Genomic DNA, 27,236 nt, shown 5'->3' on the forward strand with positions numbered 1-27,236 from the left:
CTAAATTCACATGTGGCGACCAGAGGGTTTGAACCAGCGACCCGACCCATTAGACTCACACTGGTGAAAGACAATGCATTAGCAGCGTACGCCACCCATGCTACCCAAAGAATGCAAGGAAAGTTTTTATAATATGCATTTTACAGCTGCTATAGGAACACAAAGTTTTTTTGGTATAGCATATACCTGACATAATTTTTGTAAATATTCCATGTCTTTACCATAGAAGGAGTATTCATTTTCAATTTGCCAAGCTATTATTGGCCCACCTTTGGAGTACTGTCAAAGATAACATTAGTATATTATCAAGGAATTAAATCTGATATTAGAAATTATCAAAGCATTAAAGATTGTATATTAGAAAATAATTAATTACTCAAATATAATATTAGAAAATTATTAACACATTAAAGATATGTAAGGAATTAATAAAGATCTGAAAGATGAGATCGTTAACTTACTTCAAATGGAACAATCAGTGGAAGCAACTTGTTAAAGTATTTTTCCACAGCATTAAGAAATGGAGGATATGAAGATCTTAGCTTCTGATTTGAATCATGTAACAACCAGCTGTAATGATTAGATAATATCTTTAATTACCTATAGGTGGGTTAAAAAATGACGACGTTTGTTTATGTTGACCGTCATTTAAATTACCAACTAGAAGTCTATTGGACAATCTCCTAAGGCAAAGTGACAAAGCCTATTGTTAAAATGGGTGACAATGGCAATGCCTATAAAATTAATATTCTATGTCCACTTGTATATGTGTCTTACTGACAAATGTTAGTAACAAGACTATAATTGGGCTGCTACCTGGGCTTTTATCACAGGCAACCCAAGTGGATTTAACTACATACCTAGGCAGTCCTCCTAGATCCCATTCAGCACAGATATATGGACCAGGTCGTATTATCACATACAACCCAAGTTTATGGGCCTCTTTGATGAAAGACCTTTAAATTAAGAACAAGAAAACAAACTTATATAAAACATTTGAGTTGCAAGTTTGTTGATTCCACTATTATTGTCATATTGGGGATGTTCTGGGGAGTAAGGGGTGGGGTCAAAAGCATAGTTCACAACTATCCCAAATAGAATTTTTTAACTCTGTTGTTTGTTGTGCACATTTCAGACCATGTGATGTCACTCTTAGAAGTTGATTCTTTCATGTGTAAATCGATCACGAGTTCACGATCTTTATTTTTCACAATTATAAAGCATCACAGAAAATAAAGTCTTCCTCAAGTATGATGCAAACCCCCTTAATATTGCCCCTCTTTAATATTTCCTTTTTTTCCCGTTTTGCTAAACACAACTTCCAGATGAATAATTACTAATTTCTTAGACAATGTGTTAATTCTATGAAACATTTTACTAGGGAGGGGAGGGGAGGGGAGAGGAGGAGGAGGAGGAGGAGGAGGGGAGAGGAGGGGTGGGGTCAGTTTGTTATCATTGGTGCTTAACTGCGGGTTAACTGTCAAATTAAAATAACTTATAATTTAATATAAAATTTATAATAAATAGTTCATTAGATAAAAAAATGGTAATCACATACACAATATCTAAGTTTCCTTCAACCTTCATGGTTCCCTTTATTTCTTCATGTAGATTCCAAGGGACATACCTGATGATGAAATCAAAAAAGAGCAATGAAAGTTACTTCTGTTTCTATGAAAAATTACTGGGTTTCATTAGACGTTATTTCCGATCTTGTGCGAATGTTAATCAGCTTGCTGAATCATAAGTTTTCAATAGAATTCTTTCTGCCTGACAACTCATGGTGGTCACTGTTTACCAAACGACAGAAACTTTCTGCACAGTTTTTGGGAAAAAGAGTTCAATTCCCGGAGGATAGAATATGCGACGTCACATGAAAACGCTCTATATATGTGATCATAAACTACTCTGGTGAATGAAATAATTTTCAAATTATCCTGAGCCTAATAGAGACACCAAATTTCTCTGGAAGTTGGACTGAATATTTTCTTGAATGATTGTATTCATAGATTCAGTAATTGAACCACACATCAAGAAGACTGCTTGATGTATGGTTACCTTTCAACAAGGCATTTATCGAGAACCACTGCTATAAAAATGCATTATCGATGCATTATCTCTGTATGAGTATAGAGATATCACAAACTTAGCTTCCAGAGCCTTATTAAATTCTTACGTTTCGACAGTGTTGAGTCCCATTGCTTTGAGTTTTACCAAGCGATCGCTCCAGTATGCAACAGGAACCCTGAAGTAGTGAATCGATCCGCTTAAAATAGTAAAGGGCTTGCCATTCAGAATGAAATTTGATCCCGAAAACTTAAGCGCTCGGCTCGGTTTTTTGGCTATCATCTTTCTAGAATCTTGAACGAGTTTTGAATGTAGTTTGTTGTGTCTTTGTTTGAAGAAGTATGGTAAAAATATTACGATTGCTGTTATTAAAACTAAAAAATACAAAACTGGTCGTCGACTTCGGAAGATTCCTCCTTGGAAGAAATAAGACATCTTGCTCACCATCCTCTTGAAGCCCATTTAGATATTATTTTTATGTTATTTTTCGGAATGTTCGTATGGTTTGGAAGCAGGAAGCTTCTTACTCAAATCGGCACGAGCATAACAAGCCCTAGCGGGGAGGGCTGATAGTAGCATTTTACCCGTTTCGAAAAATCAATCTATTTAGTCCCACAAAATATCCTTGATTATCCAAAATAGGATTTAGAATATCTTGCTATACTTATTTTTATCTTATTTTTCTTTTTTGAAGGATTAAAGTTGAAAGAAAAATCGACACTTTAGTTACCTTGCAGCGCACCCTCCCCTCCCCAATTAAAGTACAGTCTAGTCCGCGAGAGACTGGTTCTACATGGCGCTTCTTTATGAATTTTATATTGTTTTGCTTGATTTAATTTCTTTAATTTTTTGCCTAAAAAATAAATTTTAAGTTCAAAATATGTTTCCATTGATAAACCAAGTCCCTAACGACCTGAGCAGGTAAGAATTGTCGGTCTTTGAGTTCGCAGAGCATTTTCTTCAAACAAAATTTGAAAAACAAAATGGCTGCCAACACAGTTATTCAACTAAAAGTGTAGTTATTATTTTAGAAGTAGGAAAGACAGAAATTCTTTTGATCTTACTTATTCCAAAGTAAAATTTTTAGGGGAACTAAACGTCCTCGTCGTCGTGCAGATGAAAAATTTCACAAGTTTATTCAGCGAGTAACAAAGGTAAGTGATACTCTACATGGTATGCAAGTACAATCTCGTTTTCCTTTCTTGCTGTCGTCAAATCATCGTTTTATTAGAGTGCTTTTAGTCTCACTGTTGAATAGTTAGATAAATTTATATAACTTAGATAACTATTTAGTTGACGTCACCTAAAATAGTAAAAGCGCGCCAATGGTCATGCTAATCGGGGGGTTGTTTTTACCAGAGAATGAGTGAATAGACATTCATTTGTATCTTCGTTTCTCCCCCTGATCTCAGTAGCTGTTTACTCGTAATTTCAAATTTAGGTGACGTCAGCTAAAATAGTAAATAACTTATCTAATTTAGTTGACGTCACCTATTCAACAGTGAGACTAAAAGCACTCTAGCTTATGTAGCCTGTTTTTGCGAGGAGCAATAACACTGTATAATATTGCGGTACACAAAACGGATTTGCAATTGCACACTAAACTACACCACACCACTCCACACCACACCACACCACACCACACCACACCACACCACACCACACCACACCACACCACACCACACCACACCACACCACACCACACCACACCAAACCACACACACTAAACGAACGAGAAACCTTTCACTATGAGCAAACAATTAAATACAACTCTCCCTTTTTCTTCTCTCATCAGAGTAATGTTTTCAATGGTTTCATCATGGGCATTATCGTCATCAACGCTCTGTGCATCGGTTTGGAAACAGTAGATGAATACAAACGAACCCAAGCAAACACCTTCAAAGTCCTCGACGACTTCTTTTTGTCTATCTACACTATGGAATTTTTAATGAAGTTGTACGCTGAACCATCTGGCTATTGGAAAAGTAGCTACAATATATTTGACTTCACTATACTTCTGACATCTTATGTTCAAGTCATCATGAACGAGCTGAATGTTGGAGACAATCTTCTTACTCCTCTTCGTCTTCTTCGAGGTACTGTATCAAACCACTTCTGATGACTCACGGAGCACTGTGACAAGCTGTGATCGTGACAAGCCATGATCGTGACCGTTACCGTGTCTGAGGTCTTTTATTAACTTATCAAGGCTTTCAGGCACTGTGATTGGTTCATAGAATTTTTAGTTCCGTATCACAATAGGCCTGACTCTATACAAGAGCGGTTTTCGTACGAGTGGGGAACGATACGCAAATTCGTAGCCTTGCTGTAATCGTACCGTATCTCTCCGCAACCGTAACTATTATCGTGATTACGTGAATTCCTGGAAGACAATAAGAAGCCTTTTCAATGTTGCGACATGTCGTTCCGTGTATGTACTTTAAGTCAGTACCGTATGTTTCCCACTCATACAATAACCACTTTTTTCTTATAAACCAAAAAAAAGTATGTGCTATAACATTTTATGACCTCTTTCCTTTCCAATCAGCTGCTCGAACCCTTCGCACCATCTCCTTCATCGAAGGTCTTCAGGTTCTCGTCATCGCACTCATCGATACCATTCGTCATTCTGTTTTCAACGTGGTCATTTTGCTTTCCATGTTGATGGCGTTCTTTGCTGTGGTTGGATACTACATGTTTGGTTACGAGGAAATCACGGGCGATAAAAAGAACTGGGGAACACTGAGCACGGCCATGCTTACTCTCTTTACATTTGTCACGGTAAGATATGCATAGCAATACATCATAAAAACCCTCTGGTTGATCAAATTCAGGGTACGGCTATTACTTACACATCGATTAGGGAGGAAAACCCTCATCGAGGGATAGACCAAACAAACTCTTTTCACACATGATGTCGACACCAGACCCTGGAACCCAGAACCCCGAAAGCGAGAGGCGAGTAATAATTTGCGCATTCTATTAATTACTGTTGCAAAATGTCTTACCCGCCTTCCCTTGTCCCTTGTAGCATTAGTAAATTGCCAGCTCTTCTCTCCCTTTACACTAATTTTCTGACATCATTCCTTATAACATAGGTAGAAGGCTGGACAGAGATCCAAAAAGACCTGGACGTGCGACCATACAGTCAATGGTTCACCATTACTTTCATTTTCCTGGGTCATTTTATTTTTACCAACCTGTTTATTGGCATTATTATCATGGTAATTAACAATATTAATTACACTCATAAAGCTGAAATAAATTACCATCATATGTTAAGTTTCATTGCACTGCGTGGAGAATTTTGCCTCATTATTCCTAACAAAGAACTAGAGGTCATGTTAAGTAATATTTTTGTTGTCATTCAGAACATCCACGAATCTACCGAAAAATTCATCCAGCAGCAAAGGCAAGAAAAAGAAGCCATCCTCCAGGTAAGTCATGGTATTTTTCAATACAAACTACAATTTTCCTTTAAAGTTGTTTGAATGTATTACTAGTTCTCCAGTCCCTCGTCTAATGCAAGGGACTAAGCTACTCGTTTTTCTAACTAAACAGATGAAAAAGGAATATCTTTTCAAGCGACAGCACGAAGACGTCAAAAAGATGCTGGAAAAACAGGTAACAAATATTTGAGGCGATTGTAAATGTCTCACGCACTGATTGGCTGATTGGTTCGATAAGAGGACAGACGCATAAATTGACGTCATCGTCACGTAACTGCGGTTCCACTTGAGTTTGAATCTTTTGCTGACATCATTCTCTGTTTAATAAGAGTACAGACCATAGAAAAGTGACTTCGATTTGCATTGCCTTTGTATTATTACCAAGGGTATGGTAAAGAAATGGGAGGATGGGAAGGGAATAGAAGGGGAGTGCGACAAGCCTTGCATTTATATCGTGGACATATTGAACCGTTAGAAAAGGACATCAGTCATTGAAACACGTCTTTCTGGGCTTTCTGATTTCAAATCAGTAAGAGAGTGCTAAGAGGGCAGGAGAGGCAAGGTGAATGGGGGGGGGGGGGGGGGGGAGAAAATAATAAAACAGTAGGTGCTCACCCAAAAATTGCCGCCGAATCACGAATGTACACATACTCAGAATACATTTGCTGTATTTTGTACACAAATACAGAAAACCAGTCAGTTTGCTAATTTTGAAGAGATGACACAAAGCTTCAAAGAGACCCTTCGACATGACGACTTTGTGATTATGACAGACCCTTGCACCAACCCCACTTGGATAGAGTCTTTCCTTACTACCTCAGATCATATTGACCTCTACTTGTTCAGGTAGGATACTATCATACAATGGTATGCTGATCCATAAAGGGCATTCAACGAGTTGGACACCTCATTAGCCACCTCAATAAAACATACTCTTTTCTTTTTACTTTTCTTTTCCTTAGGTGTCAACAGCTCCATTTTCAAATTGCCAGCACCCTTGCTGACATGGTTGAAAATCAGTCAAAGCCCACAGGCCTCCTATCAAGGCTACAGCAATTACAAACAGCAACACAAAGTCCCAAAACAGCAGAAATTAAACACCCTATCTTAAATGTCAAACCAGCTACAAACTGACAAAGCTGATCCTCTATTTGGGATACCTGTGACAAGATGATAAAGACACAGGCAACCCAAAAGAAGCTAAGCAAGTGTACTCTTTTCTCCACCCAAAGAGCCTGTCTTTGAAAAACAAAACAGATCGAAAAGCAATGTATATTCAAGTTATTTATTCAAAATTCAAACACTTATTACATTACATTTCATAAAACCTTATGTTACAAAGCAAATTAAAAAACCATTCTTGATCATATACCTTTTCAGTTTGTCAAAAAGTTGAAAAGATTTAAAACAAAATTATTAAAAAAGATTATAAGAAATTTTCTTTTGAATTCAAAGTCAATCTTTGCATTTCATCATTATTATTTCCAATGAGAAAAACAAGTCACATTTCTACCATTTCTAGATGATTTCTCTCTCATTCATCTCAGTCTGCTAGGATCTCCAAAAGCAGCTTTAGATGTAGTCATGAATGAGTTGTACTCTTTCTTGAGATGAGGAGGGTCTAATTCAGGCTGATGACCTGGGTAAGCTGTAGATTCCCGTGCTATAGAATAAAGTATCAATAATTTTAGATCAAACTAATACTAAAATGGATGGAAATTACAATAAATGATTGGGTGCATAAGTAAGTGTTAAAGTCAGCTACGACAAAGTGATTGAGCACAAAGTGAGTAAGCTAGTAGGTGGATACATTCAGATGATGAAGCTGAGGGGGAAAGGGTTGAGTTTGCATATTTGCAGTGCAACGTGGGACTGTTGAAAGGATCAAAATAGATGTCACCTTGGAATATATGTTCCCTTAAACAATCCCACAATGCAGTGCAATGCCAACTAGACCCAGTTTTTGGAATGGATACTGGTGAACACTTTTTTAATTGTTCTAGAGGCCTAGCAAAATATTTGTAGCATATATTAATGCTGAGCTAAAACTGAGCAATTATCGAAAAATATTTTGAAATATTTACCTTCCAAGTGCTTGAGAGCTTTTGGTACTTTATTCATGTTTTTAGAGTTAAAACTCTTGTTTTGGGTCGTCTCGAAGTAATGGCTGAACTAAACAATAGAAAACATTGAACTTGTAAATAAGTTTTGAATAATGTTTCAGGTTGTCGAAACGTCAGTCACCATCAATAGTCTTTCTCAAGACTACACTCATCCGGACGATCACACTTCACAACAAATGTTTTAGGCTTAATTAAGTAGGTTAAGATAATTTGACTTACAACTAAATTTGTTTCCAAGTATAAAACAAGTCAATTCTTAATATTATGTGTTGCAATTTTGAACTGGTTTGCTGAACTTACAAATTAGAATTAAGTCCTATACTAAAACTTCAAGTACAAATAAAAAAGTTGGCTAATTAGTGCACAAATTAGTCTTTATTTTTATATAGTGCTTTTACCTGTGATGGAATGGGTTTTGCTTGGGATAATGTAGAGATATCGAACCTTTGTTCATTCCAGTTTCCAACCAAAGTTCGTGTCGGTGAATAAGAACTCTCGTTATTCGTGCATCTCCAGCCAAATTGAGAAAACTTCTTGTCGTCTGTGTGATCCCAAACTTCTCCATGGCCAGTAGCACGCAGTACGCTCACAAATGGAATAGATCTAGAAGTAGCGTAGGACATTTTTGAAGAGTTTTGCTAAAAATTTACCTTAGTTTATTACACTCAGCTGGCTTTCCTCGTTGACATGGCAACAATTGTCTCGTGCCCAGTCTTTCAGCTGATTCTTCAAAATACGAAAAAAAGCTTTATTCTAAAAATATCTTTTTTAAATTTCGTTAGAAGAAGACTTTGATATTGCAAAAGAAGGATAAATTAACGCTTTTGATGAAAAAAGATTTTTAAAATAGATTTTATAATTTTAACTGAGGGGTACTGGGCATTAGTTTCTTGGTTTGGTCCGTGTTGCTATGACAACTACATCGACAAGAAAGTGGAGCGAGAAGAAGAGCAGACATGTTGTGTATCAAACTGTGAGACTTTTTCGTATTTTTTGGGAGCTTTTTGAGCCATTTTCACCATGTCAACAACACACACGGTAACTAGAACAAGGGTTCAACCCGCTCGAACTCATGACTACCTGTATGGTAAGCGAAAAAAGCTTTGTTTTTGATGTTCAGTCCTATATAAGCTTACTAATGTCGAATTTTTACTATTGATTTTTCGTACCGTATTATGAATCTTAAAATAAAATTATAAATAAGACTACTATAAAACACAAACTTACAGTAATTACGAATAGTCTTTTCTTTCTAAATTACGAGATAAAAAGTCAAAGGAGTTAATTTTATTTTACGCAAGCCAATCTTATAGATACAAGGTTTTCCTTCTTACAGAAATATCGAGATACTAGTATTTGATAGACTGTGGTGTTTTCGTAACTCTCTACAAGTCATGTGATTGTTTGTTATACTGTGTGTATACATATTTATTTATTTATAGTTCTTATTTTTATTTTCTTATTTTTCAGATAACATTCATACCCTCTCAAGTGATCGTGACCATGCTAGAGCAACGTTTAAGGCTCACACAGGGACTGATAGAGTTGTAAGTATAAATTTTACGATAAAGTATAGTCTCATGCATAACCTCTAAAAAACAGTGGGAGTTTAAGTCCTAAGCCATACTTGGAATTTACACATCACATCACACCTCACTGAAGTTAATTTATTCTAGTCTCTCTATTCATCCCTTAGGAAATTCCATATTAGAAAGGAGTAGTAGTATTCCCAGCGAATCTTAACTTACAGGACAAAACAAAGATATATTTTCATTTTCCTGAGAAATTGAGATTTAACGCTGTTTTACCCTCCAAGTTAACTTAAAATTGTATTTTGTTCATTTCATTTTCTTGGAATCCTTGGAATTGTTTATTGAATAATCCTTCACAGATAGTATGGCCCTGGTAAGGTAAACATAATACTCATCATTAATAATGCAAATAATCTTTGTTTAGAAACGAGTCCCACATTATCAGACTATGTTTAGTGATCTTTCACACTATCCACGATATAGTGTGCATCTAGAGGCCACCGATCCCGTGCCGAAGTTCATCCCACGGCAATGGAGAGGGTATAGTGAACAGGCAAGAGAGGCATTGGCTAGATACACAAAGTAAGAGCTATAGAAATTATAGTTAATATTATTGTACTTAAGCATTATTTTGGTCTTGGACCCATTCTCAGGGGATGTGAAAAAAGTTTAAAAAACAAGAAAATGGGTAGCTATGTCTTTGTAGAAAAAAGAAATAAGATATGGTATAAAAAATGAAACCAATACATGTACAACAAGGTTCTCGCACACTAAAAGTGGTTTTTCCCATTTTATTTGACTTGTAAATATTTTAACATTGATGATATCGTGCTGTGACAAGTTGAGATGTTTTTATTCATGTATTTTTACTATGGATGGATATATTTGTTTGCACATTAAAAAATTGTTTCTTAAACATGAAAACCTTGTTATACTAATAGTTATGCAACTTAGCTAGCTATAATTTGAGCCATCTAGATGGGTTTTTGGCTTTTTTCAAGCAAATTCTCAATGGTCTGAGGTAGTATTTATTTAATTGTGGAAGCTAAAAAGTGTCAAATGAAATGGTACTATTTTTGAGATAAGGTATTCATCATCTTGAATGTTTGTATTTAGGTTTAACTATGACCCATCAGTCCAAGTGCCACCCAAGTCGTTTCCTGTCACAGATGTAGGTGGAAAGGACAGATACAAGTTTTTCAAAAGACCAATTATTCCATTCCTTCAACAAGTTCCCCCTGATGTTTTACTGCAAACCTCAAGGTGAGAATATTACTATCATCATCATCATCATCATCATCACTATCATCATGAACATCACTATCAATATCATCATCATCACTACCATTATCATCATCATCATCATTACCATCATCACCATCACCATCATCATAACCACCACCGTTATCATCATTATCATCACCTTATCATCACCACCATCATCATCAACACTAACACCAACACTACCACAACTGCTATAGTTTTGGTCAATGCCACCAATCACGAACTGTCAATCACCACCACCACCATCATAATCATTGTTAACTTTTTCATCAGCACAGTCCTTTTTATTCTCATTATATTAAACACTACCATCGACCTACATGTATAATCAGCAACCTCTTTCCTTCACATTATCACTAGCAGTTACTTATTTCAATTTCCAAATATTATCTCCAGAACTGACCCTCTGTCCAGCCACGACCTAGAGAAAGAAAGACCACCAACACCCGCTACCAGGACAGTAATGGTACAGACAGACTATAGAGACAGTGAGGCTCAGACTGATCCCTATACACCAGAGTATGTTGTACGGCCAGGATCTCAACCTGAACTACTAACCCTTGCTACTCTTTCATATGGTATGATAATAAAACAAAACTCAGTTTTATTCTTTGTTTTGAGGGATTTTCTTTGTTCAACTCCTCCTGTATTCCAGTTGGATTTAGTGGAAGAAGAGCCCAGGGGGGGTACTCTTGCCCGTTTAGGGTAGGGATGTGCCGCTGAGCCCTCTGAACCCTGACCCTGTTCCAGAGTAAAAATCACTGAAATTCATACTCTGTTCCAGAGCAAGATCGCTGAAAACCCTGTTCCAGAGAGGAGAGAGCGTGATTTCATATACCCTGTTCCAGAGCGAGCACAATTTAATATACCCTGTTCCAGAGTAGAATCGCTGAAAACCATACCCTGTTTGGCAGCACGTCACATATAGCGAATATAGGGGAGTAATCCCCCAGGGAGAAGAGCCACTCTTCAGAATCACAATTCCATTTATTCACTTAGTTGCCATATTCATTTCGTTCATATTAGTTATTGGGTATTAAATGCATTTGAATCTATTTACAGGACATGGCTTGCCTGCAGGGCTTGCCGAGGTGGAGATGATCGAAAGAGCAAGAGCAAAAAGATTATGGTGAGAAATTTATTTATACCTGAAAAACATGTCACATAACAGATTAAACATCAGCACTATCAAAACCTGAAATAAACCCTGTTCTGATCTTAGTCAGGGTATGGCTAACAGATTGAGTTGGGATTCAACCCATAGCAGCACATAGACATATTCAGGTTTTCCTATGAGGAGGTCACTCCCCACTAACATCAACACCCCTCCCCCAAAAACGCATTAGAAGAATGGTCACAGTCACTCCAGGATCCCCCTAGATATATCTTGAATTGCATAGGTTATAATAATATTTTTCTTTATATCAGGGAATCAACTTTGCCAAGCTTGAATGACATGGAGAACTTAGAGAAGAGAAGAAGAATGATGGATGAACAAGAGAGAAGAGAATGGTCATTCAGAGAACAGGAAATTGAAAAGTGAGGCTTTGAAATGACTTTCTCTTGTGTCTATTTACCCTATTCATTTAGATTCCCAATTTCATTCATTGATTCACCCATCCATTCCATTCCATTTTTCATTCATTCATTTTCATTGATTCCATTCATTCCTCATAACAGGTTACAAGAAGCTAGACTACAAGTCCTACAAGAAATCTTACAGCAAAGAGAAGAGGACCATGCAGAAATCAATGCAAAAAGGCTAGACCGACTGTGGTAAGTCATGATCCTGCAAGTCTCTTTACCATCTTTTACTTGTCTGATAACAGTTATGTAGCAACCACTTTTATTTAATGTCATTTCATATATACTCACTGCACCTTACTTGCTACATGCAACAGCTAGTTATTTGCATATCCCTTCTGACTGAGCAGATTTCTAGTAAGATATGTGAGCAGAATTCGTTTGATCTCTCCCCCTTGAATCAAGGGTTCTCTTTGGATTCTTTGGTTAACTTGTAGTTTTTTATGTTTTTAGGTCTGACAAACAGCAAGAAAAAGAATCCAAGTTTCACAAACTCAAAACAGAGCATGCTAAGAGTAAGTATAATTATAAACACAAAAGAGTTGGTACTGCGTGTTAATTGCCATTCAAATATCATAAATGATTCATGTCTATTTTTTAAATCAGTGTTGAGAAAGCTGAAAGAAAAACGCAAGAACGTCGAAGGGAAACTCGAGCGTCGAAACATTGTCAAAGACTATTCCACTAACGGTTCCCAGACATTTGCCCCAATGTCACGTGTGGGTGTTTTCCTTGATCGTGGATCAGAGCAGTATAACGTCCAAAGCTTCCACCTCTCAACCTACCAGGGTCTTCTCGAGCTAGAAGCATCACTGCCTGATTTTGTTACCCAGCCTCGTGTCCAGGCACCCAAGCCTAAGTCTGGTGCCAAGGCAGGATTTGTGAAGAGGACACAGAGGAGACAGAAGGAGTTGGAACAGGTGGCGGATATCATTGAAAAGGCCAAAAGACCTGTCGAAGTGGAGAAGCCCTTGAAGTTTTTGGTGAAGGTGGAGAAACCTGTGCCTCGACCACCAACACCATCAGTACCAGTACCATCACAGGTTAGTTTATGATGGTCATCAGTAATGATGATGATGACACAGTGCATGATGATGAATGATGATCATGATGATGATAGCCATAATGAAGGATGTTGATGATGATGTTCAGATAAGGATGATGATGTTGCTAGTCAGTCGATGGTGATCATGTTAACAATGATTGATGATGACCACGATGTCAAACGTTGATTGTCATGTAGGTGACGCTCATGATGTTGACTGATATTGCTTTGTTTCACTAATCTGTATGAACCTCACGAATCTCACCAGTCAAACCATGGTGAAACATTGCTCCCATGCTCATGTCATCCATGTAGTCTTCCATTGGTATTGCGGCTAATATTAGAATATTTTGTGATTAAAGGTTGAGGAAGAAGCAGAACTTGCTATCATCTATTTACAAAAGATCATCCGTGGAAGAGCAATTCAGAACATGGTAAGCATTAACATTTTCACCCTAGCTACCCCATGTATGAATCCGCGGTGCACTGGGTTCCAGAGCCGATCCCAGTGCTTCTCCATCATGAGTTCCATTGTCACGGCGGGAGAGCCTACGTTGCAAGCTAACTGACGTTTCGGACGCTAGTCCTTCGTCGGAGTAAAAGGAAATACAAATACAATAGACAGAACGACAATAAAATACAATAGATTTTCGGACTACGTTACATCAACTGAGTGCTCAAGGCTGATGCCCGCCCCATGTTCTTTGGTCACTGGAGAGAAAAAAGATTGACACCAATGTCTTACTATCTTATGTTCACTTGGATTACTGAGCTACCTGTGGTAGACTAGTCGTAAAATACCTTCGTTTTTGTTTCAGATGTTTGAAGGCAAGGAAAAGCGCCTTGAGTTAATCCAAGAGCTAAGGAGTACGCACGCGCTGCAAGAGGCCGGTCAGATGGAAAAACGCAACGAACGCCAAGCGGTACTATCACTACAAAGACAAAGACGACTTGATCAGCACAAGAATTCCTTCGAAGAAGAAGCTCTAGCGCAGATGGAGGGTTCTACTCTGGCTGACATGTTTGACTTTCTTAGCAAGGTTAGATAAACTTTATTTTAGCAGGGTGATCCATTCAGCAACCGGCGCGAAGCTGGTATCCAAGGGTCCCGTAACACTTAATTGGTTTTCCATTGTCTTCCGATAATTCATCCAATCACAACGCGTAGTTAAGGCTACGTAAGGTTACGGCTACGACTTTGTCGTATCGATACTGAGATCTCCGTAACCTTAATATTTGCTGGTTTAGGAGAGTATTTTCTAGAAGGGAGGATAATGGTAAATGTACTATGGGTGATACCACGAGGCGTTCTATAGGAAATAACAGTCCTTCCACCTCCTCATAAAATCTTTGCGGGAAAATACTGTATATGGGGGGGGGGGGGGGGGGGGGGGAGAGAAGCTGTGGTCCAATAATGGAAGGACCAAAAGAACCACTGAGAACACATTGAAACCCTCAGTATTGCCGACCAATAATATCATAAATTCACGGGCTACCTGATTATCGGGTCAATCAAAGACATTCTGTGTTCTTCCATTCTCCATACTAATGTGTAGTAGTCTATAGAGGAATTGTGTCTCGTGATGGATTTCCAGAGAGTATATTTTCTCATTTTCTAGGAACTCGTTCGATTGCAAGAAGAACGTAGAATTCACGCCTTTGCCATGGTAGCTGAAAGACAGCGCCGAATGCGCGAGGCCGAGGAAAGTGGCCGAAGACAAGTAGAAGAGCGCAGACGACGCGAAGAAGACGAAGTCTTTAAACAGGTTAGTCAACGTATTGATGTCTAGTACATACCACTCTTGATTTCAAAATGAGGTTTGAGGAATTATTAATATATATTTAAATTTGGTATGTTTTTGTTGGTAGGTGGTTAACGTGCATCAGAACACCGTGGATACATACCTGGAAGATATTATACTAGCTGCTATCGATATCACGGCTCATGAACAGGTACGACAGGAAAAAAACTTGAGAGAGGAGTACAATTATAGCGTTAATTGTACTCCGTAGGAGTACCGAATTAAGTCGCTATGGCAACACGGCCAAAACAATGTCAACAGCCGCAAAAAAAAGCCGTAAAAACTAATAACTAATCTTTTTTATGCATTTCAGTTGCGCGATGGACTGAAAATTGGCCGCCAAATAGACAAAGATGAACGACGTCGCTTCGCATTTTTAACTGAAATTTCGTTGAGTGAACTATAAACAAAAAATCGCACGATCAAATTGTACTCGAGATCGTGCGATTTCCTATACTAAACCATTACTTTTTTATGACTATATTCATTGTAAAGCGCTAAAAGAGATTCTAAATACTTTGTTCTTAAATCCATGGTTAATTTTAGGCCCGTGAAGAGATTCAAGAACAAGCTGAGAAAATAAACAAGATCGCTTACGATGTCGAAAAGACGTAAGTTATTCGAGTATTACGCTATTACGCCATCGCAGGAACACCATAACATTTATAAAACGATCTTTGTGCTTTGGGAAGGAGCTATTTTTAGCTATGCCAAATATGGACATCTTAACCGGAAGCGAAATTCAACCTCCCTTGGGTGAATAAGGGTTAAAGCAAGGCGTTAGTACAAAACAGGCTTAGAAACGAATGTAAAATTGACAGACGCATGTCAAACGAGAGCTGCATTATTGGAAGAGCTTCCTCTACGTGTGACCAATCGTTCAAGTTTGAGTCGCCCAAATCCAAATATCCTATTCTTATTGCTGAAAGCAACCAATCAGCACAGCGCATGTGATTTCGAGGAATATGGTTGGTTGTGCGGTACTGTCTAGAAATAGCTCACGCCCGAAATACATAAGCCGCCGTTCTAATACGACATGGAGACTCAAGGCTGCTGGTCATGGATTTTTGCCCGAATTCAAATATTGGAAATCCTGCCACAGTTTTAGACCACACGAGTGGGATGTTTGGGACTGAAAAACGATGAACCATGACCGGAAACAATCAAACATGGCGCGCGCATTGTAGAAGAAGCTATTTTTGGAATTATATGGGGACAAATGATTAGTGCGTCACCATTCCCCAACATACGTTATATATAGGTTAGCACTAGCATATGTTATATATAGGTTAGCATCAAAAATATACATCCTAATCTCATTCTGTTATTCTGTTTATCTTTGCTAAATGTTTTTTCTAGGCGAACGAAATTGCAGTCCGAAGAAATTGTTGCCGAACTCGTGACGTCATTCCTGTTGCCCGAAGTTCAAAAAATTACTGTCCGGGAGAAGGGTGAGTCTTTTTCTTTTAGAGGCTTTCAGACACCTTTTTGTGGATAGATCTACTCGTAGGATGCATGGGTGGGATCGGAGATGGGTTCGCAACTAAACTCTTACAATACTAAAGTATTTTTGCTGCTTGGATAATCATTAAAGATGCGATTTGTGTTTCTTGAAATATATTTTTCTCGGGAAAAAAATCCGAGCTCGGAAATTTTTTCTCGAGAAAAATATGCTTGAAGAAACACAAATTGCACCTTAAATTTACAGTACTGTTATACTAACAAAACTTTTTCTTTACAGTCAAACGAAACCAAAGGAAACATCTTCTAGCAGCACATAAGATCATTCATGGAGAAGTGGAGCCGATCATGGATCAGCAACCTCAACCAGAACCACCCAAGGAGGAACCGAAACCAGAACCAGAACCTGAAAAACAGGCTGACACCGACAAACCTCCCTCAAGACCATCCTCAAGACCATCCTCAAGACCATCCTCAGCCAAATCACACAAGTCTGGCTCTGGTTCACCCAAGCCACAATCAAGATCTGGAAGCCCAAAGTCGTCCCGTGCCGGGTCCCCTAAGTCAAAATCTTCATCAAGGCCGAGTAGTTCGAAATCCCGGCCTGCATCGGGAACATCTCGACGATCGTCCCAGCCCTCCAGTGTAACTTCAGAGAAAACAGAAGAGACCTAATGATTTCCATCAGAATTTCCTTTATTTGTGTTGGTTAGATAAACAATGTAAAAAAAATATTACATGTAATTACTCACCCTTGTAAATAAACAGGATTGTTTCAAGTTATTTTAATCACAACCCACGACTTTAATAAATAATAATGATATAGAAGAAAATCATAAGATTAAACAGAAGTAATGTACAAAATGCGCAAGTCATAAGAGGTATCCATTTTTAAAGAAAAACGCGAAAACTTGAATAATTTAAACGATTTCAGGTTATTTAAGAATGTTTGGTTACCTTAAATTATTATTCTGTTTCTATCCTTGGTAGAAATTCTATACTGTGGCTTGTGCTCGGAACCCGAATCGAAATACAAAAACAAACGATCCAATCACAACACTCGTGCAATGAAAAAAGTTGTATAAAACTATCGATCTTTCAAAATTCCGAATTTACCAAGCTTTACTGTCCAAATACTTCTTGAGCAAGATACCACTCGTTGAGTTTAGGGATCTCCTGGTTTTGGACTTTACAAGCTTGTTGCCTTGTAAACAGGTCAAAAATAGCCGGCTCGCCAAGGTGACTAGGTGTCACGTGACTCAGATATTAAACGGAAGTGACGTTAAACAGCGATGACGTCGATTTCTGTTCCCTGTATGTACCTGGTGTTTCATGTTCCGTTAAGACAGCTTCCTCGTAGTCCTTAAAAAAGATTAGATTAAATTAACTAAAGTTCGAGGCATAAGGTAACGAGAATAAGAACTTGAGTCCAGCTATCCAGAGTTCAAAGGACTAGACGCGTAATGGAGTTCACTGGGTTGCCTGTGTCATGTAAATATTCAGTGCTAAACAAACTTGGCAATGCTAAAACGATCACAGTATCTTTTTCAGAATAGAGCTTTTTCATCAAGACCGGTTACCACAGGTAACCCAGTAATTGAGAATAATCTCTCATGGCCTTTAATGTCAGAGAGGTTGGAGTCCAACATTACATACAGTCCTTTGACTAAACGTTGACGTTTGATCGGCTTCATCCCTACGCGCCTAGACCGAACAGGATCATGGGGATAATTAATTCACAGTTACAAGCTGCCGCATATGTTAATTAACACGTCTTGAGCTCGCTTTTTTCGATCCCATTTAATTTGCTGAAACCATGCCTCGAGCATACGGCGAAGATTTAAACTGGCAAGCAGTTTGGATGATGCAAGTTCTGGGTAATTTATCCGTTATCCTTTTCGGTCTAGGCGCGTAGGGATAATTCGATCAACGACAACGTTTAGTCAAAGGACTGTATGATAGACCTAATTCGTCTCGTTGCAATGTTTGTTCCATTAGGGACCACGTGTCATCAAGAGTATCATTAATTTCTATTAACCATGAATATGGATAAAACTCAAGAAAAGAATCAGACAAATGGTCTGAATTGGGTTAACACTGCGCCCAAGATATAGAGGTATATTCAATGCAAGAAGAGACCCCTAGTTGTACTAACCGATTCTTGACACAACTTTTCTATGCCTGACTTATTTCTGAAGCAGTTGCTGAAGTGAAACAACAGTCGAGGATCTACTGCTTCGCTGTCATGGTCACCTGAAAATCCCAGAGAATACGATCGTCTCATTCTAATATATATAGTTAGGATAGTACGTGCGCGCTGATTGGTCGAAAACTGCTTTATTAGTGAACGGAGCACGGTGCTGACGCCATCCGCGCGCGCGAAGTTCTGCTCCTGCGACAACGACTTTCTTTCTTTTTGCGTAAATAAATTCAATACCAAAATAAAATTAGTAACTATATAATAAAACGGATAAAACAGATTTTTCCGTGCTCCGTCCATTATGTCAAGTATCTTGGAAATTGCCTGTGCAATGCTAATCGAAGTTTGTGAGCATGATGCATCGTGGTTTAGCTTAGGTAGAAACATCTTTATGATCATCATGGTAATGTTTGTACCCAAGCTAGACCACAATGCATTATGTCCAGTATCTCAGGAAATTCCTGTGAGATGCTAATCAAAGTGTTGATAATAAAGGAGAGGAAAGGTGGACAATTAATCATTACTTACCTGGAAATATATAACTAACTATAATACCGACAATGAATGTCGTAAGGGAGCAGGCTGTACTGTACCAAAGGAAAGATAATTTGTACAAAGCAAGTCCTTCGTAACTGAAAAGGAAAAAAAGGTCTGAAGTTCGTTCTGCCACTAGCATGTGAGTCTTTAAATGGAGTACGAATAATTTCTATCTCGGTACCTTTTGTTGATAGGTGTGCTAGCAGTTGTAGTATTTACAAATGTGGCTAGGGTTATGTTTGATCCCGCAGCACAACCACTTGTAGACACAGGAGGGAGGGAGAGGGGAGGTCGGTAGATTTGTGCGCCAATAGCAATCCACAGTCCAATAGCAAGACCAGACACTAATCCAGCGTAGGCACCCTGTATGATATTAACAACGTAAATGAATTTTCACTTAGAGATGCACCTTTCTTTAAAGAATCGTGGATGCGAGGATAGCATGAAAATACATACATTTCCAACTAAGAGCCATAGAGCACGTTTCGCGTGTGAAACGATACATTAAATTCGTATAACTAAGGATGCGAACAGAAAGGTTTTACTAGGCCCAAGAAGAAATTGTAAGCATAATGCATAGTAGCAGACACAAATTCCATTGTTTTCTCATTTTTGTTTTACTTTGATTGTTAGATAGTCACTAATCATACAACTTCATTTCATAGGCCAAGTAAAATCACTCCAAAAAGTCCGCCATCTTGGTTATTGGTAAGAACTGGGTTCCCACAATTCCATACGGCACAAATTCGTATCCATTATTCCTCAGCCATCCCCAGGAACGGGAAAGTCAACATCTCTTGTCTCACGGTAGCATTTTTCTTTTCCATCCTTTTAAGATGCTATCTTAACAGCATTAAATGACTTACCCTTGCATTCGCTTTCCTTGTCAGGATTCCCAGCAAAAACACGCTCACCACAGGACCACCAACAACTCCAAACACGCGGTAGAAAGTCTACAAGGTAAAAACGTCAAATCAATTAAGAAACAAGATTACAATAAAATCCTAAAAACGTAATCTCAACGAAATTGTTATTGCACATTCGTATTCTCGTCCCCTCAGCCTGCGCTCCTAATGGTTTGCAGTTTTTCTCGCAAGCGAACATAACGAAGAAGAAACGCCCTCGTTATCAGAATAAAGTATTCTATTTTGGTATTCTCACCGTTAAGATAGCGCCCAATTTCATTGCCAGGAAAGACAATGAAATCGTCAGGATTCCAAAAAACAAAGCTGAAAATATAAAAAATAACAACATGTAATAGCATCTCTAACAAGCTTTCGAAATGAAATTGAAATAATAAAATAAACTACATGTAAAATAAATACGAAAAATCTTGTAAAATATAATGCAAGAAGTGCTATTTATGCGTTTGCGTAAGACACTTACTAGGGTACGTCATTCTCGTTACCAGAGCCCACGGTCATTTTGGCCTCTGTCAACTGAGAAACGAAGGGCTTGGGGGAACCCGACTAAATAGTTCCGGTTTTTTTGTTTTGGTTGATTCCCGTTATTGTATTGACCAATCAGGAAACGGTACCATTTGGATTCGTTCGTAGTTTCTTTGCGGAGACCAGAGTAACGCGGGCTCAAACACATTGAACAAGAATGCCCTTGAATGGCCCTTGTATGAGACTTACCGAGAAGTTTCGTGTAAATAGCTGCTCTGTGGTCGGGAAGTTGTGTATTGCGATTTTTGTTGATGGGTTTAATGATGTCTTCGAGGACTACAGCAGCTAGGGAGTTCAACCCTGACGATAACGTACTGGAAAAATACACACAAATAAACTGACAAATTCGACTGAAAAATACAATTTTAACTAAAATTTCTAAAGGAATATTCATTTTCTAATATAGAGGATGGGGAGAGAAGGGGAGAAGCCGAAAGAATCTGGGCGAAAGTCAATGAAAGTTTGCTCGAAGATGTTTTTTCAGTTAGAAGGGAGAAGTTCTAAAGTCCGATCTAAGGGAACGAGTGCGCGTGATGGTCAAGCTCATGTAGGTTAGTGCGTGTGTGAGTGGTTGTGGTCATAGATTTACTTTGATCTGCTTACGTCAATAGCTACTAATATTGTTACTAATGCCGCACGGTTGAAGTTGCGATTGCCGCGTTTTTGCACTTAAGCTTTTTTGAGCCTTGGTGTTGGGTTTTGACAAAGACAGCAACCTACACTTATTTACCTCTCCCGCCAAAAGAAAAACGATCAACGATCTCTATTTCCGCTAAAAAAAACGGTAGGAAAAACCGTCCTAAAATCTTCCTACGTCCGCTTCGAGGGCAGGAGTATCCTGGTCACAAAGCTCATTGTTTACATCGTTGAACATTATCGATGGCGTCAGGAAATAGATTCTCGGTAGGCGCCTTTAACAGCCCTAATGAAACATATGGGCGAGTGTTGGAAAAGAAATAAGATTCCTATTGAGTAGAAAACAAGTTTTCGTTAATACCAACTATTTTGTATTTACAGTTATTTTCTTAATGGCAGTCGTGGCACATGAGCTGAATATTTCATTTCCCTTTTGATAATTTGGCTATTAGGAATATAACCTAATGCAACTTCAACTACTAGGAAATGATACACGAATATTACGTGAAGACTAATCTCCCTATTTTACAAAATGTAAATTTTTTTACTATTTTCGTTTAAAATTTTTTTCCATATAACTTTTTCTTTTTTTAATTTCTAGGTTTATTTTTTGTCTCTAGTCTTCACTTCACTTTAAGCCTGATAGAATATTCCTCATGTAACCGTGTTATCTTTACATTGCCATTTGATAAAAACTCGCGAACATTTGCAATCACACTGACCTAAAATGCGTTACGAAATTAAAGAACAAAGTACAGAAAAGAATAGCCTTTTTTCCTCGGAAGAAAGATAAAACAATAGTCAATTCCATATCGTGGCTCGTTCATTTCCTGATATCTAATTAACGTGCAAAAATGTTTGCGCTGCTCCAGGCGCACATCACGAAAAGTTACTGCGTGAAAACAAGCTGTCTGAGCATGCGCAAAACTTCACATTCCAACCACGACTGAGAAAGGCGCCTGCGCATGCTCACGATCTGTATGCAAGTTATTCCTTCGTATGTAAAATGCAAATCTGGCTTTCAAATTTGCTTTTGACTTTACAAAATTTCCAAACTTTAAGCCTGTTATCTGAGAATATAGGATTAATTCTTTCATATTGTCTTCATTAATAGGGTGTCTTAGCCAAGCGACAAAATATTGCTTGGTCGCAGAAGATGAATGATTCGTTTCACACTAGAATACCTTGAATTATCGATATACGGAAAAGCACGCATGCGCAGACGTTTTAATTGTCCATTTTTCTCATTATCAAAAGACATAAATCATAAACGAATATGGTTTATTCCATTTGGGCAGGAAAATTATTTACGAGTACTCCACTACGTGTTGCGCTTTTTCTAACATTTTCTAACATTTCTCTCGTGTTCTATCAAATGTACACGACACGCACGCGCATGCGTTTTAATTGTATAACAGTAGACTATTGAGAATCTTTTCCGTTAAAGACTATTACGAAGATATAAAAATAAAAACGATTCCAATATCGCATCTCGCCGTAAGGCATCCCAGAAGCCAAAGTGCAACACCTAAGTAATCTTTAAACCTACACCGTAGACTCTTTCCTCTAAAAGGTAGATCAAAGCCATTATATAATGACATTGAGTTTGGCGATAATCATCTCAGGGATATACGGAGTCGGGTTGTCGGAGATTCCGATAGCTTATCGATCCCGTTACGAAAATTGGAATCATGACAAGCTTTGGACACGATAAAGCATCGGAAACACAAATATAAATTGAAATCAACTGATGTCATGGAACTGGATTCCGGGGATCTTTGCCGCTGTGGGAGAAGGGAAAATAGCTGAGGGCAAAGGGGGTGGACAAGAAAGAGGGGTTTGACATTCTCACCCGTCACCTTTCTCACCCAGATAATATACGAAAACTGATACTGATTCGATGCAAGACATGAATGAATTTGAGGCAATTTTTAGCAAACTATTTTGGGAAAGTCCTTCTTGCTGGCATTCCTGTTTAGTAAACCGCCCTGAAGGGACGAAGGACTAATGGCGAAATATAAAGCAATTAAAGTAAAATAAACTAGGCGGTCCTGGCGATAGAAAAAGTCTAGCCACCAAATAGTCACGATAAAAGCTTTCTTTACAAGCCTGAAGCAGTGAAAACCGGATTTGCAGCGCCACACTTTTATGTGAGTGCGAGAACTTCATCTGGAGACAGCAGTATCTCGGAATAATGATTAATGAAGCTTGAGGTTGTTATGAAAAAACACAGGGCGGTGGGGTGTGGAGATAATATCAACTCTTAGTTTATCGTCATTTACTCACTGAAGTCTTACATGGGAAAGTTTGAAAATTTTGACCTCAGTTTAACATTTATACAAATTATTTATTTATTTACATTCATATTTTAACAGGAAGCTACTTCACTTATAAATGTGATTTTCAAGAAGGTCCTGATAAATAATATATTTTCACAATAATATGCAAAAAGAGAATTTGGAGGTTGAATATCGAAACCAGCTCGTTACTGAAAAGTCAACATCATTATTACTAGTATGTAAAATTGTAAAAGATGAAAAGTTCAGATTATTTAGGTTTACAGCTTTAAAAGAAATTCGATTTAAAATGGTTAATATTAGAACACTGTTTAAGAGTGTCACTCAGATTGTTCCATTCTTTCATGGCTTGAAACTGCATTGTTTGTTTTGTTATCTAATGTATATAAGAAAAGGCTATTTTCGAATTGAGAATTTTCTAATTCTAATAATTTCTAATTTCTATCAGGCCACTCGAATAAATGCGTCTGCGTTCACACAGTGAGGACTGGACCCTACCGCGGTACACAAGGGCCGGGAATTATAAGAATTTATAAGAAATATTTTATCAAATGAATCAAATGATAAAACGTTTACTACTGTTTTCACTTATTTGACTGAATAGATATCTAACTGAATACCTTTACACACATACTTTATTATTTAGTACCTCTATTTGATTATATTTACAAGTTATAAATATATAGATTAGCGAAAAATTAGGAACAAGCTACCTATGATAACCTAATGGTTAGCCGAAAATAAGTAATATTTTTTTCCGGGATATTTCAAGCAAAAGAGATTAGCTTTTCAAGGAAATGAAAACTAGTCGGTAAATGTGAAATTAATCCGGATTTTCAATCCTAAAAAAATCCTTTTATTTAGTTCTTTTTGCGGTTTAAATCACTTAAACATTTCAGACGTTAAGACTGAGGAGTCGTTAAAACGTTTCTTTCTTTCCTCGCTCATCTTTTCGTGAATTAAGGAAGGAGTCACATAGACGAGGGGTTTCCTAACAGATAATCCATAGAAAAGAAGTTAATTGACTTAGTTGAAACTTGAATCCTTTGAAGTGAAGGCTAAACTTATTGAAAGATGTAATAGAAGTCTCAAGTTGATGGGAACCAGGAAAATTATAATAGAAGCTCGGAGAATTAATTCCTGGGTGAGAAAAAGAATGAATGGATTCGTCTACAATTTCAAATCATTGCACGTTTTTCTCAGGGTAATTTTATATCAATATAAAATTTTTGTTGAGTGTTGAGAACGGAAAATGGGTCTGTGTGGCTTAGCTCTGGAGCCGTAGAGACCGGTTTTACTTCTAGCTTGAATTTTAAAAGTTTCGAAGTATTTTAGTTCGCTTCCTCTTCTTTAAATTCGGCGCAACTGGTTGTTGAAAATGCGTCATTCAAATGCCTTCGACTCATCATCCAATCAGAATGCTTGATAACGTAATTCTTTTACAGCGCTTCTAGCCTGAGTATTAGGCCTAGGGGCCTGGGGAGAGGCTTTCCCTCTTCTCTCACTACCCTCCCGTCCGCCCCCCCCCCCCCCCCCAAGCGACAAACTTGGTTTTGATGGACGTCAATCAAGACGTTTTCACAACATTTTATAGACACGTGCTCTTGAAAACGTTTTATTTTCCGACAATGTCATGGAAACACACTTCGATTGACGTCCACAAAAACCTTATTTTGTCGAGACAGAAAATTGTACGATTTCGCGCGTGTGATTGGTAAGCGCTGTAAAAGGCACGGCGCGGCTCGTTTTTCAATTTTGCTCTAAATAGTGGATAAAAATAAGCATCTTCATGTGTCAAAGAGAATATTTAGAATCTCAAATAACAAATTAATTTTATTTCCAAGGATCTAAGAATTTTAAAGATTTTATCGCGATTTCTCATTCAAAGACTTATTTCTAGATCTATTGAGTTTGCTTAATTTAAATGATGTTTCCGTTGATTTATTAACACCGCTGGTGGAACGCCCTTTGTGTTTTGTTTTGTACTGTACTTTGATGTTGTAACGGAATTAGAATAGATCAAAAGAGATAAAAATTATATATGTATGCAGTCTGTGGTTCAAGGCGTTTTTAAGGAAGAAAAACGAAAAGGAAAGGGAAAAATGGGAATAAAGAAAGAAAGATAAGGAGGTAAGGAGGGGTGGAGTGGGTGGGGAAGAAGAGCAAGAGACAGAGAAAGAGAAAAAGAAAGTCAAATTGAACAATAGGTAGAGACAAAGAAGGAATTTCAATCCGTTCTGTGAGTTAGCCATGCCCTGACTTAGATCAGCACAGCCTTGTTGTTTCAGGGTATCGATAAGAAAATTAGAGTCATTCATTTAAAGGAAAAAAAAATACCTCTAAGAACTATATACAAGATCGGTTACAGACAAAATAAACAAAGTTATCAAACTAGAAGATAAAGCTGATTGGAAAAAAAATAACAGACAAGTTGGTGCGCGAGCGATAAAACGAGGTATCATAAACCATTTAAACGTTTCCATGTTTCCATGTATTAGGCTTATCCAAACACGCACGCCGTCTGTGAAGTGACATATATAATCTTCAGATAGCAATATAACATCAAAATCCAAAAACAAAATTTCTACCGAGAAGAAAAGGAAATGCTGATAAGAGAAAAACTGTAAATTAAGCTAAATCAAATACTGGTGACACGTTTTCGAGTTTTTTTGTATAACTCTAACTTGTCTGGCTGCATTTGGGGAATCAAGTAAATTGTTTTAATATCGTATTTTGCTGTGAATAAACTCAAAATTAGGTTTTCCATTTGATAATCAGATTTTAATCATCTGTCGCCTACGTCATTGGCCTTTTTGAAGCATTGAAACAAAACGGTTTTATCCGACTGGACTCATTTTTGCCTCCATTCTTGCCACATTTGTCTTATACTTAATGGCTCAAGCGCATTTTCGTACAATTCTGCAATAATAAAAATGGATTCCATCGAATTTATCTTAATTCATTGCAAGTTTTTTCAGGTAAAATTCCTGAAAAACGGTTTTATCTGACTGGACTCATTTTTGCCCCCATTCTTGCCACATTTGTCTTATACTTAATGGCTCAAGCGCATTTTCGTACAATTCTGCAATAATAAAAATGGATTCCATCGAATTTATCTTAATTCATTGCAAGTTTTTTCAGGTAAAATTCCCGACAACTTCATATACTGAAACCATTCTTCTATATGTCGGTAAGAATGTAGTCTCAAAACCCATTGCCTTGTAAAATGATTGAAATTTTTTAGTTAGGATCAGAAGTAAAAGGATGCATGTTATTAACTTTAATTCGATCTAGAAACTTTTCCGGTAAAAATTACGCCTGTTAATGTAGACCATTATTATTACAAAAGAGTCAGTCCTAAAGCTTTGTAATCAATCTCGTACATTAGTTAAGTCTTAATGATCTGAAGAATTTTAAAGCCTAAAGAAAATGACCAAAAGCATAATAACTAATGAAATAGGAAAAGAAAGGAAATTTGAACAGCTAAAATGGCGTGATTTCATCCACGTAGATGATGATTTTTGTTCAAACTGGAATTATCTTTCATGGTCAAGTCTTTCTAAAGCAGATAGTACTTTGTATACATGCCATTTTTCTCAGTACAGTTTTCATTTCTAGTCCAAAGTTCTAGCCTAAAATTCTAGGCCTTCACAAAGCAAATTGATACCAGATTGACATACAATATTCTTTAGAGGGACAAAACTCCAAATAATAAGTCCAAATAATAAGTTGTTAAAGATATTTGAGAATTTTAAAAAAGAAGAAAATTCT

General features: G+C 37.6%; 5 protein-coding genes across 6 annotated transcripts in view; 2 read left to right on the forward strand and 3 right to left on the reverse strand.

Annotated features, from left to right (window-relative positions):
- Nucleotides 1-2,594, reverse strand: part of LOC116297981 (beta-galactosidase-1-like protein 2) — a 9,303-nt gene extending 6,709 nt beyond the window's left edge. The window contains exons 1-5 of one of the 2 annotated variants that reach the window (XM_031706304.2): nt 2,177-2,594; nt 1,559-1,627; nt 861-956; nt 462-570; nt 187-279 (exon numbers count right to left, since the gene is read on the reverse strand). In XM_031706304.2, coding sequence (XP_031562164.1) covers nt 187-279; nt 462-570; nt 861-956; nt 1,559-1,627; nt 2,177-2,529 — 720 coding nt within the window. In that variant the 5' untranslated portion in view covers nt 2,530-2,594. The remainder of the gene's footprint in view (nt 1-186; nt 280-461; nt 571-860; nt 957-1,558; nt 1,628-2,176) is intronic. The other variant, XM_031706305.2, reaches the window with a different exon arrangement.
- A 353-nt stretch (nt 2,595-2,947) lies between these two features.
- Nucleotides 2,948-6,748, forward strand: LOC116297993 (cation channel sperm-associated protein 3-like). Its single transcript, XM_031706332.1, has 9 exons — nt 2,948-2,988; nt 3,155-3,221; nt 3,863-4,163; nt 4,616-4,848; nt 5,166-5,291; nt 5,439-5,504; nt 5,629-5,691; nt 6,205-6,362; nt 6,479-6,748. Exons 1-9 carry the CDS (start codon nt 2,948-2,950, stop codon nt 6,648-6,650), a joined length of 1,227 nt encoding a protein of 408 aa, XP_031562192.1. The 3' UTR covers nt 6,651-6,748.
- A 118-nt stretch (nt 6,749-6,866) lies between these two features.
- LOC116297992 (cilia- and flagella-associated protein 68) lies at nt 6,867-8,307 on the reverse strand. The gene is made up of 3 exons (XM_031706331.1): nt 8,038-8,307; nt 7,601-7,688; nt 6,867-7,179 (listed from the first exon to the last, which is right to left on the reverse strand). The coding sequence occupies exons 1-3, from the start codon at nt 8,260-8,262 to the stop codon at nt 7,055-7,057; spliced, it is 438 nt and encodes a 145-aa protein (XP_031562191.1). The 5' UTR covers nt 8,263-8,307; the 3' UTR covers nt 6,867-7,054.
- Nucleotides 8,308-8,573: 266 nt separating this feature from the next.
- LOC116297977 (cilia- and flagella-associated protein 91) lies at nt 8,574-17,130 on the forward strand. The gene is made up of 17 exons (XM_031706298.2): nt 8,574-8,726; nt 9,110-9,186; nt 9,596-9,753; nt 10,288-10,434; nt 10,852-11,033; nt 11,518-11,584; nt 11,884-11,994; nt 12,136-12,231; nt 12,493-12,554; nt 12,646-13,082; nt 13,447-13,518; nt 13,903-14,124; nt 14,704-14,850; nt 14,954-15,037; nt 15,433-15,497; nt 16,246-16,337; nt 16,628-17,130. Exons 1-17 carry the CDS (start codon nt 8,660-8,662, stop codon nt 17,020-17,022), a joined length of 2,481 nt encoding a protein of 826 aa, XP_031562158.1. The 5' UTR covers nt 8,574-8,659; the 3' UTR covers nt 17,023-17,130.
- LOC116297978 (sodium-coupled monocarboxylate transporter 1) overlaps nt 17,026-27,236 on the reverse strand; it is a 39,241-nt gene continuing 29,030 nt past the window's right edge. The window contains exons 9-15 of the mRNA XM_031706299.1: nt 20,722-20,846; nt 20,246-20,313; nt 19,951-20,037; nt 19,266-19,447; nt 19,076-19,179; nt 18,503-18,600; nt 17,026-17,709 (exon numbers count right to left, since the gene is read on the reverse strand). Coding sequence (XP_031562159.1) covers nt 17,614-17,709; nt 18,503-18,600; nt 19,076-19,179; nt 19,266-19,447; nt 19,951-20,037; nt 20,246-20,313; nt 20,722-20,846 — 760 coding nt within the window. The 3' untranslated portion in view covers nt 17,026-17,613. The remainder of the gene's footprint in view (nt 17,710-18,502; nt 18,601-19,075; nt 19,180-19,265; nt 19,448-19,950; nt 20,038-20,245; nt 20,314-20,721; nt 20,847-27,236) is intronic.

Source organism: Actinia tenebrosa, unplaced genomic scaffold, assembly GCF_029948245.1.
Source record: "Actinia tenebrosa isolate PJP-AT-01 unplaced genomic scaffold, QUT_ActTen_1.0 PGA_scaffold0__85_contigs__length_37466705, whole genome shotgun sequence".
Lineage (NCBI taxonomy): Eukaryota > Metazoa > Cnidaria > Anthozoa > Actiniaria > Actiniidae > Actinia > Actinia tenebrosa.